Source organism: Seriola aureovittata, chromosome 11 (genome assembly GCF_021018895.1).
Source record: "Seriola aureovittata isolate HTS-2021-v1 ecotype China chromosome 11, ASM2101889v1, whole genome shotgun sequence".
Taxonomy (NCBI): domain Eukaryota; kingdom Metazoa; phylum Chordata; class Actinopteri; order Carangiformes; family Carangidae; genus Seriola; species Seriola aureovittata.
The window spans coordinates 252,547-273,396 of NC_079374.1; the positions used below are offsets into that span (position 1 = coordinate 252,547).

Below are 20,850 nucleotides of genomic sequence, written 5' to 3' on the forward strand. Positions count from 1 at the left end.
ATGACCACAACATCAGGACCAGATCCACAGGATCACCGCATCAGGACCAGACCCACAGGACCACAGCATCAGGACCAGACCTTCAGGACCACAGAATCAGGACCACAGTATCTTGACTGGACCCACAGGACCACAGCATCAGAACCAGACCTTAAGGACCACAACACCAGGACCACACCTTCTGGACCAGACATCCTGCAGTGATGTGAGGACCGTTTAATGTTGATGGAACAAACAGTCTGCAGGCTTCACACTGACTGACTGACTGACTGACTGACCCCCTATCCTGGAGCTGGAACCATACAGTCTTTGGTGTTTTACAGTAAAATTATTTCAATTAATATTCAGTGATTGGACCTGTTGTTTCTGTGAATACAAAATCTGTACAGCTGCAAACATCTGGCACAGATGTGTCCATGTTTCCACTCACTGTTTTCATGAAACAGCCACTAATAATAATAATGGTAATAATAATAATAACAATAATAATAATGTTATTAATAATAATAATAATAATAATAATGTTAATAAATCAATAAATGATAAACTGATAATAACAATGTTTAAAAAATAGAAACATTTAAAAAACAAAATTATAATAATAATAATAATGTCAGGAACTATTTCAACTCAAAACAACATCAAGCCTCATTTTCAAAGCTACAAATGTTTCTCATGTGTTCGTGTTCAACCCCCTGGGACCTGGTTCTGGTCTCAGCTTTTATATCCATTACCCAGACTCCAGAATCTTAAGACTTGGTCCTCATGGAGTTAGCTTCCCGCTCAGAACTCACTTCTTCAGTATGTTGTTTGTACGCAGCTCTTTGTTGTGTTTGTGTTGTGTGTACAGATCCACATGAAGTCAGACTGACTCAGGTCTGAGGACCTGGATCTGGTTTTAGTATCAGGTTCTAGTTCCTGAATACTTTCCGTGGAGTTAAGAGGTTTTCCCCTCAGATATGATCTGTGTGTGTGTGTGTGTGTGTGTGTGTGTGTGTGTGTGTGTGTGTGTGTGTGTGTGTGTGTGTGTGTGTGTGTGTGTGTGTGTGTGTGTGTGTGTTTGCATGCGCTCAGTAACAGAAGGTTAAACTCTGTTAAATCCAGAGTTCAGAGACTGTGTGAAGTGGAGGTGTTGTTGTTGTTAAGCCTGCAGCACACACAGCAGATGGGTCCATATGGACACAAACACACATACACACACACACACACACACACACACACACACACACACACATTTGATCTGATAGTTGGATATTGAGTCATCAGTTCCTACAACAGTCTGTTTCCTTGGGGTGATCTGGAGACCACGACTGGACTGACTCCTCCAGACATCCAGACCCTCCAAAAGGCCCAGGTTAAAACCACATGACATGGCACCACATCGTCACTGGTGGATCATCAGCTGTATCTGGTCTTCCATCCTCCATGTTGAATGCGGGTTTAAGACCTGAAGTGATCTGGTTACATGTGGTGGGTTATTGTGAATCAGAGTTAATGATTCAGCAGTGAACTGATTTCATGTGACAGAACTTGGAGCTCTGGGATTGGATGTTTGTTGCAGAAATGCATGGTGGGAGTTGTTCTTAGTCTCAGTTAGTTAGTACATCTGACAGGTATTGTCTTCAATAATCAATCCATTGATTGATCGATCAGTCGATAAAATATCGAGCAACCTGAGTGAACAACTCAAGACGCTGGAAGCAGCCTATCCTTCGTACTGCCAAGTACACCGGCAGTCAATGAGGGCCCTGGCAGGAAGTGTCGGCCCCAGGGCCCCTCAGGAGGTTGATCCGGTCTGTCCCCTCCACTCAAGTTTCTAAACCAGAACCAGAACCAGACCAGATGATCACAACACCAACAATCTCATGACACTTCATCCAATCACGCAGCAGCTTGTGACATCATCGTCAGTGAAGACACCTGAGTGTGAATCCATTAACATTAGTCTTCAGTTCTTGGTGACCAGCAGCCATGATGAGGGGAGGAGCTTCATCTCCTCTAGGAAGGAGGTGGTGCCGTCCCACAATTCTTTGCAGCAGCAACATTTAAAGTGATGCCACATTAATAATATAACTACATAGTGGGAGTGCAGTCATGTTCTCTGATGAACAAGTCCTGGTCCTGGTTCTGGTTCTGTTGGAGGTCTACTTCTCCTCTGTCTCCAAGTCTGCTTGTGGTGGACAGCTGATCTCTGTAACATTATAAAGAACTGGTCTAGACCTGCTGTATATGAACCCGACTGGACTGATGGAAGACGAGGACCCAGGTCAGACCGGACCAGATGTGTTGCAGCTGTGTGCGTGTAAAGAAGATAAGTCCTCTCTCCTGTGTTTGTCTCCTCCCACACAGATTAAACTCACTTCCTGTCAGTGTGACACTCTTCTTCTTCTTCTACTTCTTCTTCTTCTTCTCCTTCTTCTTCGAACAAACTCTTCAGTAACTTCCTCTCAGCCTCGTCACTCTTGCTCTGATTTTTCTTCTTCCATCCACAGGCTGACAGGCTTATGCAGCATGTGGGACGTACTCATTGTCTCAGCAGACTGTGTTCTCACAGTGCGGGGGTGGATGTGTTGTATGGAGAGAAAGAACAACCACAGGCGCCTCAGAGAAACAACTTCCTTTAACTGGCTGTTTTGAGAGTCTTTAATGGTGAGGATCAGATCTCATGTGTCCCCCTTCAGTCCTCTGGGTCCACTTTCAGTCCTTAGGGAGTCCAGAGACAGATACTGAATAAAACTCTTAAAAATAACATGTTTGGGGGGGTCAGAGATAGAGTTGTCAGGACGTCCTGACCCCACTCCAGTTCCTACATAAACACAGATCGGCTAAAAACCTCCTGGATGTCAGAGCGAGACAGAAACCTGCTGCTGAGAACAGACAGGACTCTCAGCTGGACCGGGTCTCTGCAGACACATTGATCCCACTGGACTGAGCTGCTACTGTCAGTGAGTCCAGTCTGGTCTGACAGGATCCTTCAGACTGACCCCAGGTCCTGGAGCCAGTGTGACTGTGGTTCAGACACTGACTGTAGGATTAGCCCTGTGTTCATGTTGTAGTGAGAACATCATTACCCCTGGTTTAGTAACGAATCTTAAACTAATTACAGAGACTCTGTAATTATTGCACAAATGATGACACAATTTCACTCAACTGTCTATAAAGATAAAATGAAGTGATGAGATTTTATAATCCAAAAGGTCAAAGGTCAATTTCACTATGACATCATAATGTCATAGTGAAGAGAATAGCCAGTTAGCCTGTTAGTCTGTTAGCCTGTTAGTCTTTTAGCCTTTTAAACTGTTAGCCTGTTAGTCTGTTAGCCTGTTAGTGTGTTAAGTCTGTTAGTCTGTTTGTATGTTAATCTGTTAGCCTGTTAGTCTGTTAGCCTGTTAGTCTGTTAGCCTGTTAGTCTGTTAAGTCTGTTAGTCTGTTTGTATGTTAGCCTGTTAGCCTGTTAGTCTGTTAAGTCTGTTAGTCTGTTTGTATGTTAGTCTGTTAGCCTGTTAGTCTGTTGAGTCTGTTAGTCTGTTTTTAAGTCTGTTAGTTCATTAAGTCTGTTAGCCTGTTAGTCTGTTAGCTTGTTAGCCTGTTAGTGTGTTAAGTCTGCTAGCCTGTTAGCCTGTTCAGTCTGTTAGCATGTTAGCCTGTTAAGTCTGTTAGTCTTTTAGTTTGTTAGCCTGTTAACCTGTTAGTCTGTTAAGTCTGTTAGCTTGTTAAGTCTTTCAGTCTGTTAGTCTGTTAAGTCTGTTAGCTTGTTAAGTCTTTTATCCTGTTAGTCTGTTAAGTCTCAAAGCGTGTTAGCCTGTTAGTCAGTTAGCCTGTTAGTACGTTAGTTTGTTAGCCTGTTAATCTGATAGCTTGTTAGCCTGTTAGTGTATTAAATCTGTTAGTCTGTTTGCATGTTAGCCAGTTGGTATGTTAGCTTGTTAGCCTGTTAGCCCGTTAGTTTGTTAGTTTGTTAGTTTGTTAGCCTGTTAGCCTGTTAGTCTATTAAGTCTGTTAGCTTGTTAAGTCTTTTAGCCTGTTAGTCTGATAGTTTGTTTGTATGTTAGCCTGTTAGCCTGTCAGTCTGTTAGTCTGTTAAGTTTGTTTGTATGTTAGCCTTTTAGCTTGTTAGTCTGTTAGTCTGTTAAGTTTGTTAGCCTGTTAGTCTGTTAGTTTTTTTGTGTGTTAGCCTGTTAGTCTGTTAGTCTGTTAAGTTTGTTAGCCTGTTAGCCTGTTAGTCTGTTAGTTTGTTTGTATGTTAGCCTGTTAGCCTGTTAACCTGTTAGCCTGTTAGTCTGTTAGTCTGTTAAGTTTGTTAGACTGTTAGCCTGTTAGTCTGTTAGTTTGTTTGTATGTTAGCCTGTTAGTCTGTTAGTCTGTTAGTCTGTTAAGTTTGTTTATATGTTAGCCTGTTAGCCTGTTAGCCTGTTAGTCTGTTAGTCTGTTAAATTTGTTAGCCGGTTAGCCTGTTAGCCTGTTGGCCTGTTGGTCTGTTAGTCTGTTAGTCTGTTAAGTTTGTTTATATGTTAGCCTGTTAGCCTGTTAGCCTGTTAGTCTGTTAGTCTGTTAAATTTGTTAGCCTGTTAGCCTGTTAGCCTGTTAGCCTGTTGGACTGTTGGTCTGTTAGTTTGTTTGTATGTTAGCCTGTTAGTCTTTTAGTCTGTTAGTCTGTTAAGTTTGTTAGCCTGTTAGCCTGTTAGTCTGTTAGTCTGTTAGTTTGTTTGTATGTTAGCCTGTTAGCCTGTTAACCTGTTAGCCTGTTAGTCTGTTAGTCTGTTAAGTTTGTTAGCCTGTTAGCCTGTTAGTCTGTTAAGGTTGTTTATATGTTAGCCTGTTAGCCTGTTAGCCTGTTAGCCTGTTAGTCTGTTAGTCTGTTAGTTTGTTTGTATGTTAGCCTGTTAGTCTTTTAGTCTGTTAGTCTGTTAGCCTGTTAGTCTGTTAGTTTGTTTGTATGTTAGCCTGTTAGTCTGTTAGTCTGTTAGTTTGTTTGTATGTTAGCCTGTTAGTCTGTTAGTCTGTTAGTCTGTTAGTCTGTTAGTTTGTTTGTATGTTAGCCTGTTAGTCTTTTAGTCTGTTAGCCTGTTAGTCTGTTAGCCTGTTAGCCTGTTAACCTGTTAGCCTGTTAGTCTGTTAGCCTGTTAGTCTGTTAGTCTGTTAGCCTGTTAGCCTGTTAGTCTGTTAGTCTGTTAGCCTGTTAGTCTTTTAGTCTGTTAGTCTGTTAGCCTGTTAGTCTGTTAGCCTGTTAGCCTGTTAACCTGTTAGCCTGTTAGTCTGTTAGCCTGTTAGTCTGTTAGTCTGTTAGCCTGTTAGCCTGTGGATATCATTCTGGCCTCCAGCAGCAGCTGTTCTCTGATGCCTCCTCGTCTTCCTGCTGCTGCTGATGATGATGATATCGTCCTTCGTCTACACACACAAACTGTTATTGAGTGTGATCCCACTCACTCCTCTGCAGGCTGGATTAAAGAGGAGGAATAAGATTCCTCCGCTCTCCTCCTCCAGTTATCCTCCTCTCATCACAGCTTCCTGTTCAATCTACCTGACAGGCTTTTCACAGGTACTCAGTAATCCTGGCCCGAGGCTCACACTGAGCCACTCACACTAATCCAGAGTCAAACATTTCAGCTTCACATTAAAAAACTCTGCTCCATCTCTTTTTAAAAGGACAAAGCCCGTCAGAGTCCATCCTCCCCAGCCATGATGAATGTCAAAATGTGGACACGAAAGGTCGGCAGGGTCCATTCATCAGAGAGAGGGGTCTGTTGGATTAACAGTGAGTCAGGTAGGCGGATGAACTGGCATCTGACAGAGGTTTCCTGCAGCTGTATTTTATTTACAGTCAGTCAGAGACACTGCTGCAGCTCACACTGAGGATCTAATAATAATAATAACAACAATAATAATGATAGTAATAACTTTATTTAAAGAAAACTTTTCACACAAGAGATGGAGCTCAAAGTGATACAAAGTCATTCATTACAAAGAAACAGAAGAAGAAGGTAGAGGCAGAGAAACAGGTGGAACATGTCTGGAGATTGAAACCCCCTGTAGATCCACACAACTGTTTACCTGCAGAGCAGACAGGAAGTGAATTGAACGTCCTGTCTCTGTCTCTAACTCTGGAGCTTTGAGAGTCAAAGCTGGTTTGGTTCTTGGTGGAGGACGGTCCTCATATGTGGACTCATATTTCAGCTCATTGACAGCCTGATGTCGTCCTCTGTGTTAAACTATCAGTGGTCACAGTCACTTCCTCCTGTCACCACCAGCCTCCTCCTCTCTGACACTCTGACACTTCACTGAGCTCTAATCTCCTCACACTCATGTTTCCTCCTCAGGTATCTGATCGGCAGCTCGGGCTCCCGGAGGGAGGGGCTGACCTGGGGGGCTGACCTGAGACCAGTGGACATTTCACTAATGTCTGATTATGAGTTATACTTGGTTCATTACTGACTGTCACTGTTGTTAAAACCGGTTGTGAATGTGTGAGTTGGTGAGCGTAAGGGATGGGCACTTGAAGAAATTTCCTTGATCGATCATAAGGAAAATTAACGATCCATTATCAATTAATTATACATTTTTTATATTAAAAAATGCCTCTGGCAGAAAATACTAGCGACAATATCTTTTCCCTCAATGAAATCTTTTTTCCAAGAAGAAATTATAGTTTATTAAACACAGCAGTGAACATTTAACATTTTTAACTATTAAACAGAACAAAAAGATATTTAGCGCTCCTAAAGGCAGCGGAGCCCGAGGCTCTGAGCCAAACCTCTTCACAAATAACAAGCCAAAGCTACGGCGCTTATACACGCCGTTGCAATGTTTACAATGAGCTTCGTTATTTTTCAGCTCAAAATGTTCCCACGCCAAACTTCGCCCTGCTCTCTTCCTGTTCACCTGCGGTGTCTACGGCAACCCGCACGCCGCCAGCTGAGTTTCATTTCTCTCTGTTGACAATTTAAATTATGCTGCGGCTGGTTGCTGCCACGTAGTGAAATTCATTGCATCGCTTCAAGACACACAACACAACACACCCTCATTGATACACGTTAGATCGATCAGATTACACGTGATCGACAAAATTCCTAAAAATCAATTATTGATCATCGATTAATCATGCCCACCCCCAGTGAGTGTGTGAATTTGACCTCTGGTGTGAATGTGTGAATGTGTGAATGTGTGAATGTGTGAATGTGACCTGTGGTGTGAATGTGTGAATGTGTGAATGTGTGAATATGTGAATGTGTGAATGTGTGAATGTGACCTGTGCTGTGAATGTGTGAATGTGTGAATGTGTGAATGTGTGAATATGTGAATGTGTGAATGTGTGAATGTGACCTGTGGTGTGAATGTGTGAATGTGTGAATGTGTGAATATGTGAATGTGTGAATGTGTGAATGTGACCTGTGCTGTGAATGTGTGAATGTGTGAATGTGTGAATGTGTGAATGTGTGAATATGTGAATGTGTGAATGTGTGAATGTGACCTGTGGTGTGAATGTGTGAATGTGTGAATGTGTGAATGTGTGAATGTGACCTGTGGTGTGAATGTGTGAATGTGTGAATGTGTGAATGTGTGAATGTGTGAATGTGTGAATGTGACCTGTGCTGTGAAACACTGAGCGGCCTTTAAGTTTAGAAAAATTCATTTATCTTTAGTTTTTCTCAGGTCACATTTAAACATCATGTGTTTCTTCACTTCCTTTACAATCTTTTGAAATCTAATAAAAGCTAATAAAAAACAGGTAAACTTCACACCTGAACACAGTTCACCTGAGAGTTCGCCTGAGAGCTCACCTGTGTGGTGTGTTACAGTATGGTCTTCACATGTGACACAAGCACAACAGACACACAAAGCTCTAAAACTGAAAACACAAGTTTCACTGGATGACAGAGAGAAAGACGGGGTTCAGACAGATGTGACACCCCCCCCCCCCCCCCCGCAGCTGTAAGCCTAATGGGAACACTTATACTGTGATTTGTGTAATACCCCTTTAAACCCCCCCAACACCCCCTTTAATACCCCCCACACACAACACAGATTAAGGTAATCCAAATGTCTCGACCACAGATTATCATCCACCTGTACGAGAGGAGTTGATCACATGACACCAATCAGGTGATCACATGACCATCAGTCAGTGCCATGGTGAATTCATGTTCCATGGTGAGTTCAGGTACCATGATGAGTTCAAGTACCCATGTTCTGATGTGACTGTTTTTCTTGGATGTAATTTTTGATTTCAGGATTTTATTGTTCAGGTTTTATTACTTTATGTCTTGTATCTCACATCATACCTGACAGGTGACAGGTGAGTGGGCGTGTTCAGGTCAATCAAGACATTTATTGCATCATACGTGTTGAAATCAGATGTTTTCACTGAATCCTGAAGTGAAACTGATCCATGACTAACAGCCTCGCCCCTCTCCCTCCCACCATGTCCAACCCCCCCTTTATGAAACAGACCCAACTGTAAAGGTCAAAGGTCACCTGACCTGTGTCTGTCAAGGTTGTCACACCTTCACACTCTGAGTCATGACCACAGACCAAATGTGAACCCCCACTCTGTGTAACATAGAGCATTATTACAGAGATATCTGCAGATTACAGATTACTGTTCATGTTGACTGACTCTGGATCAGTGTGTGTGTGTGTTTGTGTATTGTTAATTATTTTTATGCTTTAAAAATTCTAACTAAACAAAATCTATAAAATTGTATTGATTTGATATTTTACATTTATCACAAATAAACAAACATTTGAAGATATTAGTTAATAATATTGATCAAATTGTTATGAATGTTTAAGTTTTGAGAATCAAAACCATTAAAAATAAAAACATTCATTCATTTTCTACCACTTATCCTCTAGTAGGGTCTCTAGGGGGTGGAGCCTATCCCAGCATCTTTTCGGGCGAGAGGCGGGTACTCCCTGGACAGGTGCCAGTCCGTCACCGGGCAAACACATAGAGACAGACAACCATTCACACTCACAGCCACACCTATGGTTAGAGTATCCAATTAACCTAGTCCCCATTTTGCATGTCTTTGGACTGTGGGGAAGCCGGAGAGAACCCGGAGAGAACCCACACTGGCACGGGGAGAACATGCAAACTCCACACAGAAAGATCCCACGGCCGAGCCGGGACTCAAACCCGGAACCTTCTTGCTGTGAGGCGACAGCGCTAACCACTGCACCACCGTACAGCCTGAAATAAAATCGTATATAAAGGAATTATAGTCATTAGCAGGATAATGAATAATCTGCTTCATTATTTTTACTATTATTATTATTAATATTATCATTATCATTATCATTATTATTATTATTATCTCATCTGTGACATGTCTGACACGTCTTGTTGAGCAGTGATTGGTTCCAGTTCAGGTTTTCATCATATGGTCACATGATCCACTTACAGATGAAGACCATGAGATGGAGTTAAAGCTCTGACCTTTGACCTCTGACGTTTGTTGTTAGGTCACGAAAGAACATGTTCAGTTGTTTCTTTATCATTTATCAGTGTGATCTACTGTAGTTGTGTATAGTGTAGTTTTGAATTGTGTTGTTGTTGTTGTTGCCTGGTGAGTCAGGACAGTGACTCAGCAGCTTTCTGTCGGCCTCTCGTGAACTTCATCTGTCACCTTTAATGTTTCTGTTTGTTCAACTCGTCATGTTGTAACACAGCTGAGGCAACAACACACTGTGTGTGTGTGTGTGTATGTGTGTGTGTGTGTGTGTGTGTGTGTGTGGTCACATGATGAGTGGATGACAAACCTTTAGCAGGTTTCTCACTTCCTCTTTGTTTTTCCCTCAGAGGTGAACAAACACTCAAACTGATCTGGGAACTTTATTTTGAAATTTCACCATCAGAACTGCTCTGTGAGGCCTGATGCAGGACTTTTATTTTGACAGAAAATCTTTAATTTGAAGGTGTAGGTTTGAACAGGATGACAGTCTACCTGCCTGATCATATTTACATGTGTTTGTAAATAATATTTAAACTCAGGTGTAATAATCTCCCTGCAGGTACGACCACAACACTCAGTGGGTTTTTTAAAATGTTTTATCTATTTATAAACTGCCGTTATTAAAGTGTTTTTTTACCTTTTAAATAAATTTTATTCATAATATTCAAAATATATTTGACTTATTGAAAAGTTTGTCAAGCAAAATTTTTTCTATATTTATTATTTATTTAAATGACTGACATTTTCAATTTTCAAAATATATTTTATCATTTTTAAATTGATACGTTGTATTTATTATAAATGTATTTAATTGACTTCATTTTAATTTTAATCATTTTAATTTTTTTTAGTAGTAAGTATATCTATCTATCTATCTATCTATCTATCTATCTATCTATCTATCTAATCATTTTAGGTTTTATTTTTTTAACATTCTATTATATTTAAATAATTATGGGTGTGGTATTTAGAATTATATATGTTATAATGTAAAATAAATATTGTTTTACAGTTAATTTCATTTGTCATTTACATTTTATTTCTCTGTTTTGGTTTATTGTTTTTTTTCTTTTCTATTTTTGGAAACTAATTTTGTTGAGGTTATTTTTTATAGTTTTTTTTAACGATTGTCATTAATGTATATATTTTAATAAACCGTTTTTATTTACATGTATTTTTTAATAAATATTTTTAAAAATATTTTGTAAATATATTTTCATTTTTTGAATTAAATAAAATATATTATTTAGTATTTATTCAAATCTGACCTGAGGTCATTTCATCTGTCAATCAAACTCCGGATGTGTATGTATTTGGACAGAACAAACGTCAGTCCGTGTTACACCTGTTCACACAGAAAACCCACATCTGCTCGGTCGAGCAGTCTGCGCATGCTCCTGACTCTCTTCTCCCTGCGGAGAGAGAAGGACAGAGCGCGGGAAGATAAGAGGCTTCACCTGCTCAGGTAAACTACCTGTGTGAGGTAATCTACCTGTGTCAGCCAATCAGGAGCTAGGCGCTCCCGTTTGTTTTGGTCTGAGCAGATCGATGTGTTCCGACACGAGCTGCTCATTTAGACCAGAACCGTTCGGTTCATGAGAGACAAAGAGATCCAGATCAGAGGAGCAGGAGGAGGAGGAGGAGGAGGAGGAGGAGGAGGAGGCGGGAAACACTCCTCAATTATCCCTCCGCGTGAAGATAGGTGGCGCGTGGTGCTAGAAGGTCTCGCGCCTGTTTGTGTGACAGGCTCCGGCGGGAGGCGTCACACACACACCGGATCAGTCCCGACCTGTCGCCCGGACCGAGCCTCCCCTCCCGGCCGCGGCGCTGCTCCTACACCGGGACTCTCCGGGACTCACCGGGACCCTCCGAGACCCCGTCCAGGTTTTTTATTTTTTAGGGAGGGGGTGCACGCGCCGCAGCAGCACTTTCCTCTTCGTCGTTGCTTCTCTCTTCAGCGGGAGGACACGGACTGTCTCCGGTAGGTACCCGCTCCCTCTGCTCCCCCCGTCCCCCCTCTGCTTGTTTTCTTTCAGGAGCCAATCAAAGCGCGGTTCACCTGTGCTGCTTTACCTGCCGCCAGGTGAGGAGAGGAGAGGTGCGCGCTCCCGCTTGCTCACCGCAGCCCTAGGTGTTGCTTGGATGGAGAGAGAAGAGAGTGTTTTATCTCTCTGGACCGGGCGGGAGGGGGCGGGGAGGGGTGATTTTCTCCAGAGATGACGGCGGGTGGAGGGAGGCAGGCAGGCCGGAGAGGAAACGTCTGTCCCCGCGTCCCGCTGCTGCCGCTCCCCGCTCACACATCCACAGCTGACGGGGAATGAAGCGGGGTGTGTGGGTCCGGGAGCGGGTCCGGGTGTAGACATGAGACACTTGAACATGTGAGGAGACAGCAGGTGGGGGGTGGGGGGTCACCTGGTCTCATCTTCTTCATATTTGATGCGGTTTCATGGTTACACAACAACAGGCCTAAATTTCACCACAGCTTATATAAGCACACATTCCCGCCACACGCACGAGCCCGTCACCAATATATTGCTGATAGACGTATCGATGAGTGGTCCAGGAGCGGTCAGGCCGCTCAGGTGAACTTTGACACATTTTAACGCGCAGAAAAACGCAGAGGCGCAGACCGCGTGCGGAAAACAGACGCGTCAAAAATCAACAAGTTTAATGTCAAAAAGTGGAAGAGGAGGAGTGTGTGTGTGTGTGTGTGTGTGTGTGTGTGTGTGTGTGTGTGTGTGTGTGTGTGTGTGTGTCCGCCCTCCTCCTCCTCCTCCTCCTCCTCCTCCTCCTCCTCTGTCAGACCAGCAGAGACGCTCCTCTCATCAGAGATCAGGCGGACGGGGACGCGGGGCGGCGGTGCGCTCGGTGCACGGTCTCCAACAAAACAAACAAACTAAAAACAAAGAAACTCGGAGACTTTGACTTAATTGGATTTTAACTTTCTCAAAGTGCTGAGTACAGTCAGGTCCGGGATCTGGGTCCGGGGTCTGGGTCTGGGATTTACTTTGTGTGTGCTGGTTGTCAGGGAGCGGGGAGCAGCGGAGCGGAGCCGGATCGAGGAGCCCATGCGGACTGGACTGACTTATCAATGAAGCAGGAGATCATGGCGGAGGGTCCCCGCTGCAAGAGGCGCAAACAGGCCAACCCTCGGAGGAAGAACGGTAAGACACACCGACACACACCGACACACACCGACACACAGCCCCGCAACAACTCCCGCAAACTCCGCCGCACTGGGCTGTCCCCGCCCGGCCCGGCCCGGGAGGTCCCCGTCTGTCGGCGACAAAACACTCAGAAAGTTTTCTAACGGGACGGTGTGGAGCTTGCAGGGAGGGGGGTGGGGGTGGGGGTGAGAGTGTGGAGCCTGCGGGGGTCGGTGTGTGATGGAGCGGAGCCGGGACCCCGCGGGACCCGCCGGGACCCGCCGGGCGGAGGAGGAGGTCTGAGTTCAGACTCAAACAGGAAAAACCGTTAGATCCGGACTCCGCGTGCAGACTTGTGGATCCGCGGCTCGTGAGTCTAAACGTCTGACCTCAAGCTGCTGTTTCCCGCGGGAAAACACTTTAGCACGACGGTCACTTTGTGTCCCTGAGACCCTCCGTGTGTGTGTGTGTGTGTGTGTGTGTGTGTGTTTGGTGAGTGTGAGTGTGTGTGTGTGCGTGTGTGTATGTGCGTGTGTGTTGACTCAGAACTGTCACGGAGAGCCGCGAACAACAAACAGTCCAGAAACAGCTTCTTTTATTCATTAAAAATTAGATCAAATTCTAGTTTAATTTGTATTAAATCTTCTTCTTCTTATTATTATTATTATTAATATCATTATTAATATTAATATTAATAATAATATTCAGTTTAATTGTGAGAAATGAAAATGACAGAAACATTTTCATGTTGTTTTATTTTCCTGTTTGTTTCCACGGGAGGAGGAAGAGGAGGAAGATCACAAACTCACTAACCTCAAACATCCTCTTTTTATTTATTAGTTCAGCGACAAAAAGAATTTAATTTGAATCAATTTTATTAATGAATTGCGTCATTAAATGAGCTGAGCTCAGATCATTTAAAGTCTGTGTCGCAGGATCGAGTCTTGCAGCTGCTGCTTCATCATGAAGCCGCGGCAGTTTCTCTCGACGTTTTTATTTGTGTGTCTGTAAATACACCATGGAGACGTTTAAAGGCCTCAGTAAATGTAAAGACTCAGTCCGTCATTTAAATACAAACTAAAGAATTTAAAACAGGTAACTGAATCTTTCTGATGATGAAAATAATTAACGTTCTACAGTTTAAAATCACTGATATTTATTTCAGCAAATAAAATAAATCACAAACATAAATGAATTAAATGTGAATGAATTTAAGGGGGATACATTTACGGTTGATCAGTGTTGAACTTCCTGTCAGTTACATGTTAAATCTCTGGATTACATGTGAATTTAAATGTTTCTCTGTGACGTCGTTGTGGTTTCTCCTCGTCCCGGGATGCGGCTCCGTCTCCTCCTCTCAGGGGTCCCAGGGGGGTTGTTGAAGGAGGGTGAAGCAGGAGGGAGGGAGTGGGGTGAGGGGGGTCAGATTAGGGCCTGGTGTAACAGGATCTCTGAGGACCGGCTGGCCTCCTCCACCTCTGGACGTCTGTCCGTCACATCCAGCTGTTTCTAAAATCCTCCGTTCACTGCGGGAAGTTGGGTGGAAGCTCCGTGTTCATCTGAAGTTTAAGAAGAAGCAGTTCATTTTAAAGTGCGGTAGAGTCCAGCAGAGTCCAGATGACTTCTAGGGAAAGTGTGAACTATTAAATTGAGTGCGTTTGTTTCTCTGAGGTTTGTCCAGGTTTATTTCAGACTCAGAGTCGAAGGTTGTGTGTAAATGAAATGATCAGTTTGAGTGAAATACAAGGTCTGTTACAGTGGTTAGTATTATAGTGTGTGTGTGTATATATTATATATATATATATATATATATACATATATAAAATATATATTGTAATGTGACGGTGGAGAAACTTGGACACGTTTAAATTCAGTTGCTGCTTCACACTGAAAAAAAAAAAATATTTTTTTAATATAAATTTTAGTTTTATGTCGTTTTGACTGAAGTTGATTTTATTATAATAAAAACCAGAGGAGGAGACCAGGACCAGGACTCTCTTCCACTCCTGGTTCTGGTCACTGTGTTTAAGACCAACCAGCTGAGAGTCACACACTGTCAGACTCACTGCAGTGAAGGTGTTTCTGTGCAGCGTCACAGGTTTGATTCCTCCAGCAGCAGCCGTGGTGGTGTTAGTGGTGTTGCAGGAGGAGGTCTTGGTTTTGGAGGAGGAGTCTGGTCTCCTGCAGCCGTGTCAGGCTCCTGCTGTACCATTCATGCCACATGTCTCACAGCCGTGTCATTGTCCAGCGAGACGACGCTCTGCTGCTGTTTACTGTCTCCACCCAGGACCAGGTCTACGGTCTGAGCTGCAGCTGGACTCAGACCCACGATACTGGACCACAGAGTCCGGGTCTGAACCTTCAGTCAAACTGATACGTGAGCCTCTGATCAGGACTCTACGTCAGTCCGCTGAACTAGGTCTCTGCCTGAAGGGTTCTGGATTTATAATCTGGATTAGATTGTAGATTGTCCCTAATAAAGTGGACGAGGATTGTATATATATAGTGTGTGTGTGTGTGTGTGTGTGGTCAGATGGTCTCAGACAGGATACATGATGAGGGTCTGAAGTCTCAGAGACTTGAGTCTTTCTCAGACTGTGTTTGACAGTTGGACCTGAACCAGAGACCTGGTCTGGGTCTGTGTGACGATCCGCATCTGTTCACCTGTAGAAGGAACATTGAGGTCACATGACCAGTGACAGAGTGATGTGGAGCAGACTGCGTCATGTTGTTGATGAAGATGTGGTGGTTTGGAGGTTTTCTGCATTTGTATTTTTGCTGGTTTCACAGATTTCTTGTCATGTGCAGAATAATCGTTGACAGAAGAAGAAGAAGTGTCAAATGATTTTCTTAACTGAATCAGCTGGTTTCAAGATCCAGAGACGGAGATCTCACTCTGACAAAAATCCCAGAGATGAAACCTGAGATTTTCTCACCTGGTTCAACAGAAATCATTTTGTTTGTCGTTGATTTTCTGTCCTGACTGAAACGAGCGGCTTGTAAGACGAAGCCCGGTTGTGTTCCTCTCTGATGGTGGTGTGTTTTCCTCGTGTGGAGCTGGTGTGTGTCCCACTCTGTCGTCTTCTGCAGGTTTAAATAAAAAGAGTGAACGCCGTGATGTCATCATGACCTGCCGTTCAAGTTCTGCTTCGTTTCAGGCTTAAATTCAGTGTCAACTGAAGACGCCGATCTGTGTCACATTTGATGTTTGTGTTAATAAAGTTTGACTGTAACGTTTAACTGTGTGTGTGTGTGTGTGTGTGTGTGTGTGTCTCTGTCGCTGTCATTCTCTCTGACCTGAATGCCTTTCATATCTGCTCCGCCATGTTGCCCCCCCTCAGTAAACACCTCCCTCAGGGCAGAACAAAGAAAAGCAGCTCCTCTCTCCTCCGTCTTAATCACCATTCAGACCCTCTCACCGCCGCCGGGGCCGCTCGCTCGCTCGCTCGCTCGCTCGCTGCCGCGTCCCACATGAAAAGAAAGAAAAGAGAGAGGGGAGGAGATGAAGAAAGAAAGAGAGGAGGATGGAAGGTGGAGGGAAGGTGTGTGTTGTCTATGTGCCCTATATAAACCCTCCCACCACCACCATGACCCCCACCCCCACACTAATGGACGGACAGAGATAGTTGACGGACGAGAGACACTAAGAAAGACTTAGAGAGAAAGAGAGATGATGAAGTGAATCTGTTCAGACTGATGAACGTCTTCAGTGTTTCACATTTAAACTAAAACCTGTTTCGGTTTTCTGTCAGTCATCCTCATTCAGAGCGGCGTCTCACCCTGATCGTTAATTCAGGTCAATGGTTTCACATTTTTTATTTTTACACCATGAAATCTTTCTCTAGGATTTCTTTCTGTTATTTTCACTCTCACAGTTTCGTAATTTTTTTCTTCGTTTGTTCTCCATTTTCAGGAATTTTAGTTTTGCGTTTTCTGGATTTCAGTTTGTTTTCTCTTGTGGTTTCCAGAATAATCGTTGTAGGAAGAAGTGAAGGTTCATTTTCTTGGTTGAATCAGCTGGTTTTTGTCTGTTTTCTGGTTTCAGGATTTTTTTTTTCCGTTTCTTGAGATTTTGGTTTGTTTTCTCTCATGGTTTCACAGATTTCTTGTCATTTCCAGAATAACTGTTGATAGAAGTGAGACATTATTTTTTAATGAATCAGGTGTTTCCTGATTTCAGGAATTTTATTTTTCCATTTTCTGGATTTTACAAATCTCCGTTTTCTTGAGTTTTTCTAGTTAGTTTTCTTTCGTGGTTTCACAGATTTCTTGTTGTTTCCAGATCATTTCTATAATATGATGATTTTTATAAAAAAAAGTTTTTGAGAATCGCTGTTTTCTGGTTTCATCAATCAGCTGGTTTCTACATTTTTCTGAGTGGTTTTGAGAATTTTCCCGTTTGTTGACGTCAAAAATAAAAGTTCTCTCTATGTTTTCAGTGTAAAAGTAAAACCAGCTTCCACATAGCATTGTTCCATGTTGGGCCTGTAGGGGGCCCTCGGTGGCCCCCAAGGGCCCCCAGGCCCCTTACTGCTGCAGCTTTGTGTTGGACTCAGCTGCTCGTGAAACAGGTCAGGAATCAAGTAGAAAATGCACCATGTGATATGAATTCCTAATTTCCCTCCTCCTCCTCTCAGAGACGTTTTATTGTGAAGAAAAGCAGATTATCTTTATTCACCTTCACCCCCCTCCCTCCTCCTCACTCGCCCCCCAGGATTTAGGCAGATTTACTTCACCAAACACCTCTGGTTGGACAGTGGAGGAGGAGCCGGGGCCCCACTCTCGGAAGAAGGGGCCCTTTGTTCAGACATATTATCTTAACAACAGGAAGTGGTCTGGTTAATACCCCCACCACCACTCCACCCCTCCAAAATAAAACACACATAATGTGATGGTGACATCACAGTCACATATAAGTATTATGAGTAAATGTCGTTCCAGATTTATCGTTTAATGTTTTAGACTTTTTATACATTTTTCTCTTGATGTTTTTATCTAATTATTTTCTCGTCGTTTCAGATTCTTCTTCTTCTCTGGTTCCGACGTAATGAGGATGTTTGTATTTCCTTTTTAGTTATCAGTTTTTCACTAGGTGTTTTCTTTCTCTGTTTTTCATTTTTATTGATTCCAGCTTGTTTCTTTTTTTATTTTCTGGACATTTTCAGATTTTTCCTTCATTCTGGTTCTTGTTTTTGAATTTTATTATTTTTCATATTGAATCTTCAGATTCTTCAGTTTCCAGTTGTTTGTGATGAGCTCAACACTTACTTCTGTTTACATCTACAGACCCCCCCCCAAACCTGACCCCCCCAGTCCCCCCTCTTTAAGCTCGCTCATTAAGTCATAACAGCCCCCCCCCAACCAGTCCGTCAGCCTCCTCCACAGATTTACTCCTCCTCTAACATCTGTCACTGAGGGAGGGGAGTCACACTCTTCTTCTTCATCATCTTCTCCTTCCTCTTCCTTGTTCTCGTCTTCTTTTTGCTCTTCTTATTCTTCGTCTTCTTCTCCTTCCTCTTCCTCGGTCTCTTCTGCTGACACAAAGCTCGTCTCTGTGCCACCAACAACAAAAACTCCTCAGACGTCTCCTACGCCTCCCATGATGCTTCTGTGCAGTGGAATGGTGTTGGTGTAAAACTCCTCTAGTGTTTGTGATGTTTCAAGGTGACTGACATGCGTGTATTGTCGACCCCCCCCCCCCACCCCCCATGGTGCCATGTGCACATTTTCTTCATGAGTGAGCTCTGAGCCGCCCGGTGACATTTTGTCGCCGTTAGCCTAAACACAGAGATTCATCAAGGTCAGAGCCGAGGTACGTCACTGCAGAGACAACAGGGGGGGGGGGGGGGGGGGCACTGTTACTACAACTACAACTATACTGATGAATGAATACAAGTAGGAACAGATGAGTTTCCAGCTGTGACCTAAAAAAGTTAAAAAGCATCAAATGTCTGATTATTAATTATTAATTTCACTTTATCCGTATGAAAATATAAAATAATTATTATTTGTTGTGTTTTCAGTCCATGATGCGTTCAGGTTCGATTGGACCTAAGACGTTCAGTGAGTTAAAAACGAATGAAATGAATGAAAGCAGTTAGTTTGTCAGGATTGTCTTTGTGATGTGTTCAGTTATTCACCTGACGTTAGTCCAGAACCGGGTCCATCAGAAGAGTAGACCTGTTCAGTTCACTGTGAGTTTCTACTGTCACACTTGTTCTCTTTGGCCCCTCCCTCACAGAAATGGTTCGTTTGATTGGCCGAGCTCCTGCGGCAAGGTCACCACACATGGAACAATCAATAACGGATGGCTGGATTAAGGTGTCATGACATCTGTGTGTCCAGACCGCCAGCGTACGGCCGAATGAGTCAACCCTCCCAGAACACCCCCCCCCCACACACACACACACACACACCTCTGTCCACGGCTGCAGGCCCCGCCCACCCCTGTGCATCTGTTTGAAGTCAGTTTGATCTAGTTTTGTTGCTGCCTGTTGTCATGAAGACTTTGTTTCCCGGTGAACACTGAACGTCTCATGGCAGCAGTGCACAGGTACAGGTGTGGAGCAGGTGTGAGTGACCTGATGTTGCATTCGAGGAGGCTCAGACATCTGAGCTTTCAGTTTCAGCAGCTGTGTCTCTTAATAACAGGTGAATGAGGATGTGGTGAAAAGGATCATGGGTATTCAGTGGTTTCTGAGGGGTCACTTGAGGTTGTTGACTCATGTTTCTAAAACGTGTCAACAAGGAGGTGAAGTTCATCTTCATCATCATCATCTTCACCATAAAACAAAGATTCAAGATGAACGATGTTGTCATGTATTAAAGAAACTGGCTCACTTTGGTCCATTTTCTTTTTCCAGACAAAAACCTGGTCTGAACCGGGTCTGAACTGGGTCTGAAGTGGTCTCAGTCTAACTTCCTGTCTGTCAGAGTTTGTGTCTTGTGGACAGTTTCAAATTCTTTCACCTTCCTCCTCTCGGACTCTCATGAAAACCTCCTCAGGCCAGATCAGTTCAGCAGGGTTTCAGGCCGCCATGAGCGGACACCACTTCCTGGTCACAGATCCACCAATTAAAGTGATGAGGCAGAGGAGCGCTGCTCGGTGAGGCTGGTCGCCTCGGGGGGAGTCCTGCTGGACTGACCTCTGGTCTGAGGTATCTGAGCTGACACTCCTGTCAAAGCCGCTCCTCAGAGTCCGGTCTGAAGGAAACTTCTCCACCTCCGCAGCCTCGGTGAGTCCAGAGCCGCAGCTACCACCAACGCATCATCGCATCATCGCCAGCTTCAGAGACGACGCTGACGAGTCCTGAACCACGAGCGAGTGTAGAGCCGTCAGAAAACACTGACCCAGGTTCACTGGAGAGGAAGACTCATGATCTGAGGGTGGGGGTGAGGAGGGGTTATATCAATAAACAGTAACACTGTAAATATCAATAAATATCTGCAGGTTCACTTGGAGCACACTTTTCTTCTCTGGGGAAGAGGGCCATGGGGAAAAGCTAAGTAAGTGACTCTTGATTTAAGAATATTTTTCTCAAAATAAAATTGTAATTACCAAATAAGAATATGAATAAAAATAAAATGAAATAAGAAAAATATGAATTATTATCATTAAAAATCTAAATATGTATGAATATGTAATAAACTTAAAAATTAAAAAATAAATAAAATAATACAAAATAAATAAAATGACATCATAGTAAAAACATTGAAAATTCTAAATGATAAAAAATATAATGTAATAAATCTTAAAGATGAAGTTTATTAAACTCAGACTTATTTATTTATATTAAGTTGAGAAAGACTGAGAAACACGTGGAAGTCTTGAGTCTTTACAGTTCTCATCATTATCCATTTTCTGGACGATGATCACATGACCTGAGATCTTAAAATCAACCACCGCAGCAATGATTCCAAACAGGACTGATTGGTTAATGTCAGGGGGCAGGGAAGGTGGGCTGGGCGGGGCCTTGGTGATGTCACTCCTTCTCTTTGAGAGCGTCTCATTGTTGTGGTGACAGCTGGAGGTCGACGTCTTTCATCCAGAGAAACGAGCGTGACGGTGTGTGTGTGTGTGTGTGTTCACTCGTCTTTACCACAGTGCTGAAATATTCATAACAACATTTTGTTCAGTGAAAATATTTATGTCCATAAACTTTGTGAAACACCAACATCACAATGACCTGAGTCAGAGGAGAAGAGTCGTTTATTTGACCTTTGACCTTTAATGAAACCGTTGACGACACGTT

At 43.3% G+C, this 20,850-nt stretch overlaps 1 protein-coding gene and 1 long non-coding RNA gene across 4 annotated transcripts in view; one reads left to right on the top strand and one right to left on the bottom strand.

Moving 5' to 3' along the window:
* Positions 1 to 11,175: 11,175 nt before the first annotated feature.
* Positions 11,176 to 20,850, top strand: part of zeb2a (zinc finger E-box binding homeobox 2a) — a 56,864-nt gene continuing 47,189 nt past the window's right edge. Inside the window, exons 1-2 of one of the 3 annotated variants that reach the window (XM_056389832.1) lie at positions 11,176 to 11,433; positions 12,481 to 12,616. In XM_056389832.1, the coding sequence (XP_056245807.1) occupies positions 12,544 to 12,616 (73 nt within the window). In that variant the 5' untranslated portion in view covers positions 11,176 to 11,433; positions 12,481 to 12,543. Of the gene's footprint in view, positions 11,434 to 11,717; positions 11,831 to 12,273; positions 12,617 to 20,850 lie in introns of those variants that run through there. The other 2 variants (XM_056389833.1, XM_056389834.1) reach the window with 2 other exon arrangements.
* Positions 13,517 to 17,565, bottom strand: LOC130177852 (uncharacterized). Its single transcript, XR_008829077.1, has 3 exons — positions 15,896 to 17,565; positions 15,535 to 15,682; positions 13,517 to 14,157 (listed from the first exon to the last, which is right to left on the bottom strand). It is a non-coding gene; the product is annotated as an uncharacterized LOC130177852 (long non-coding RNA).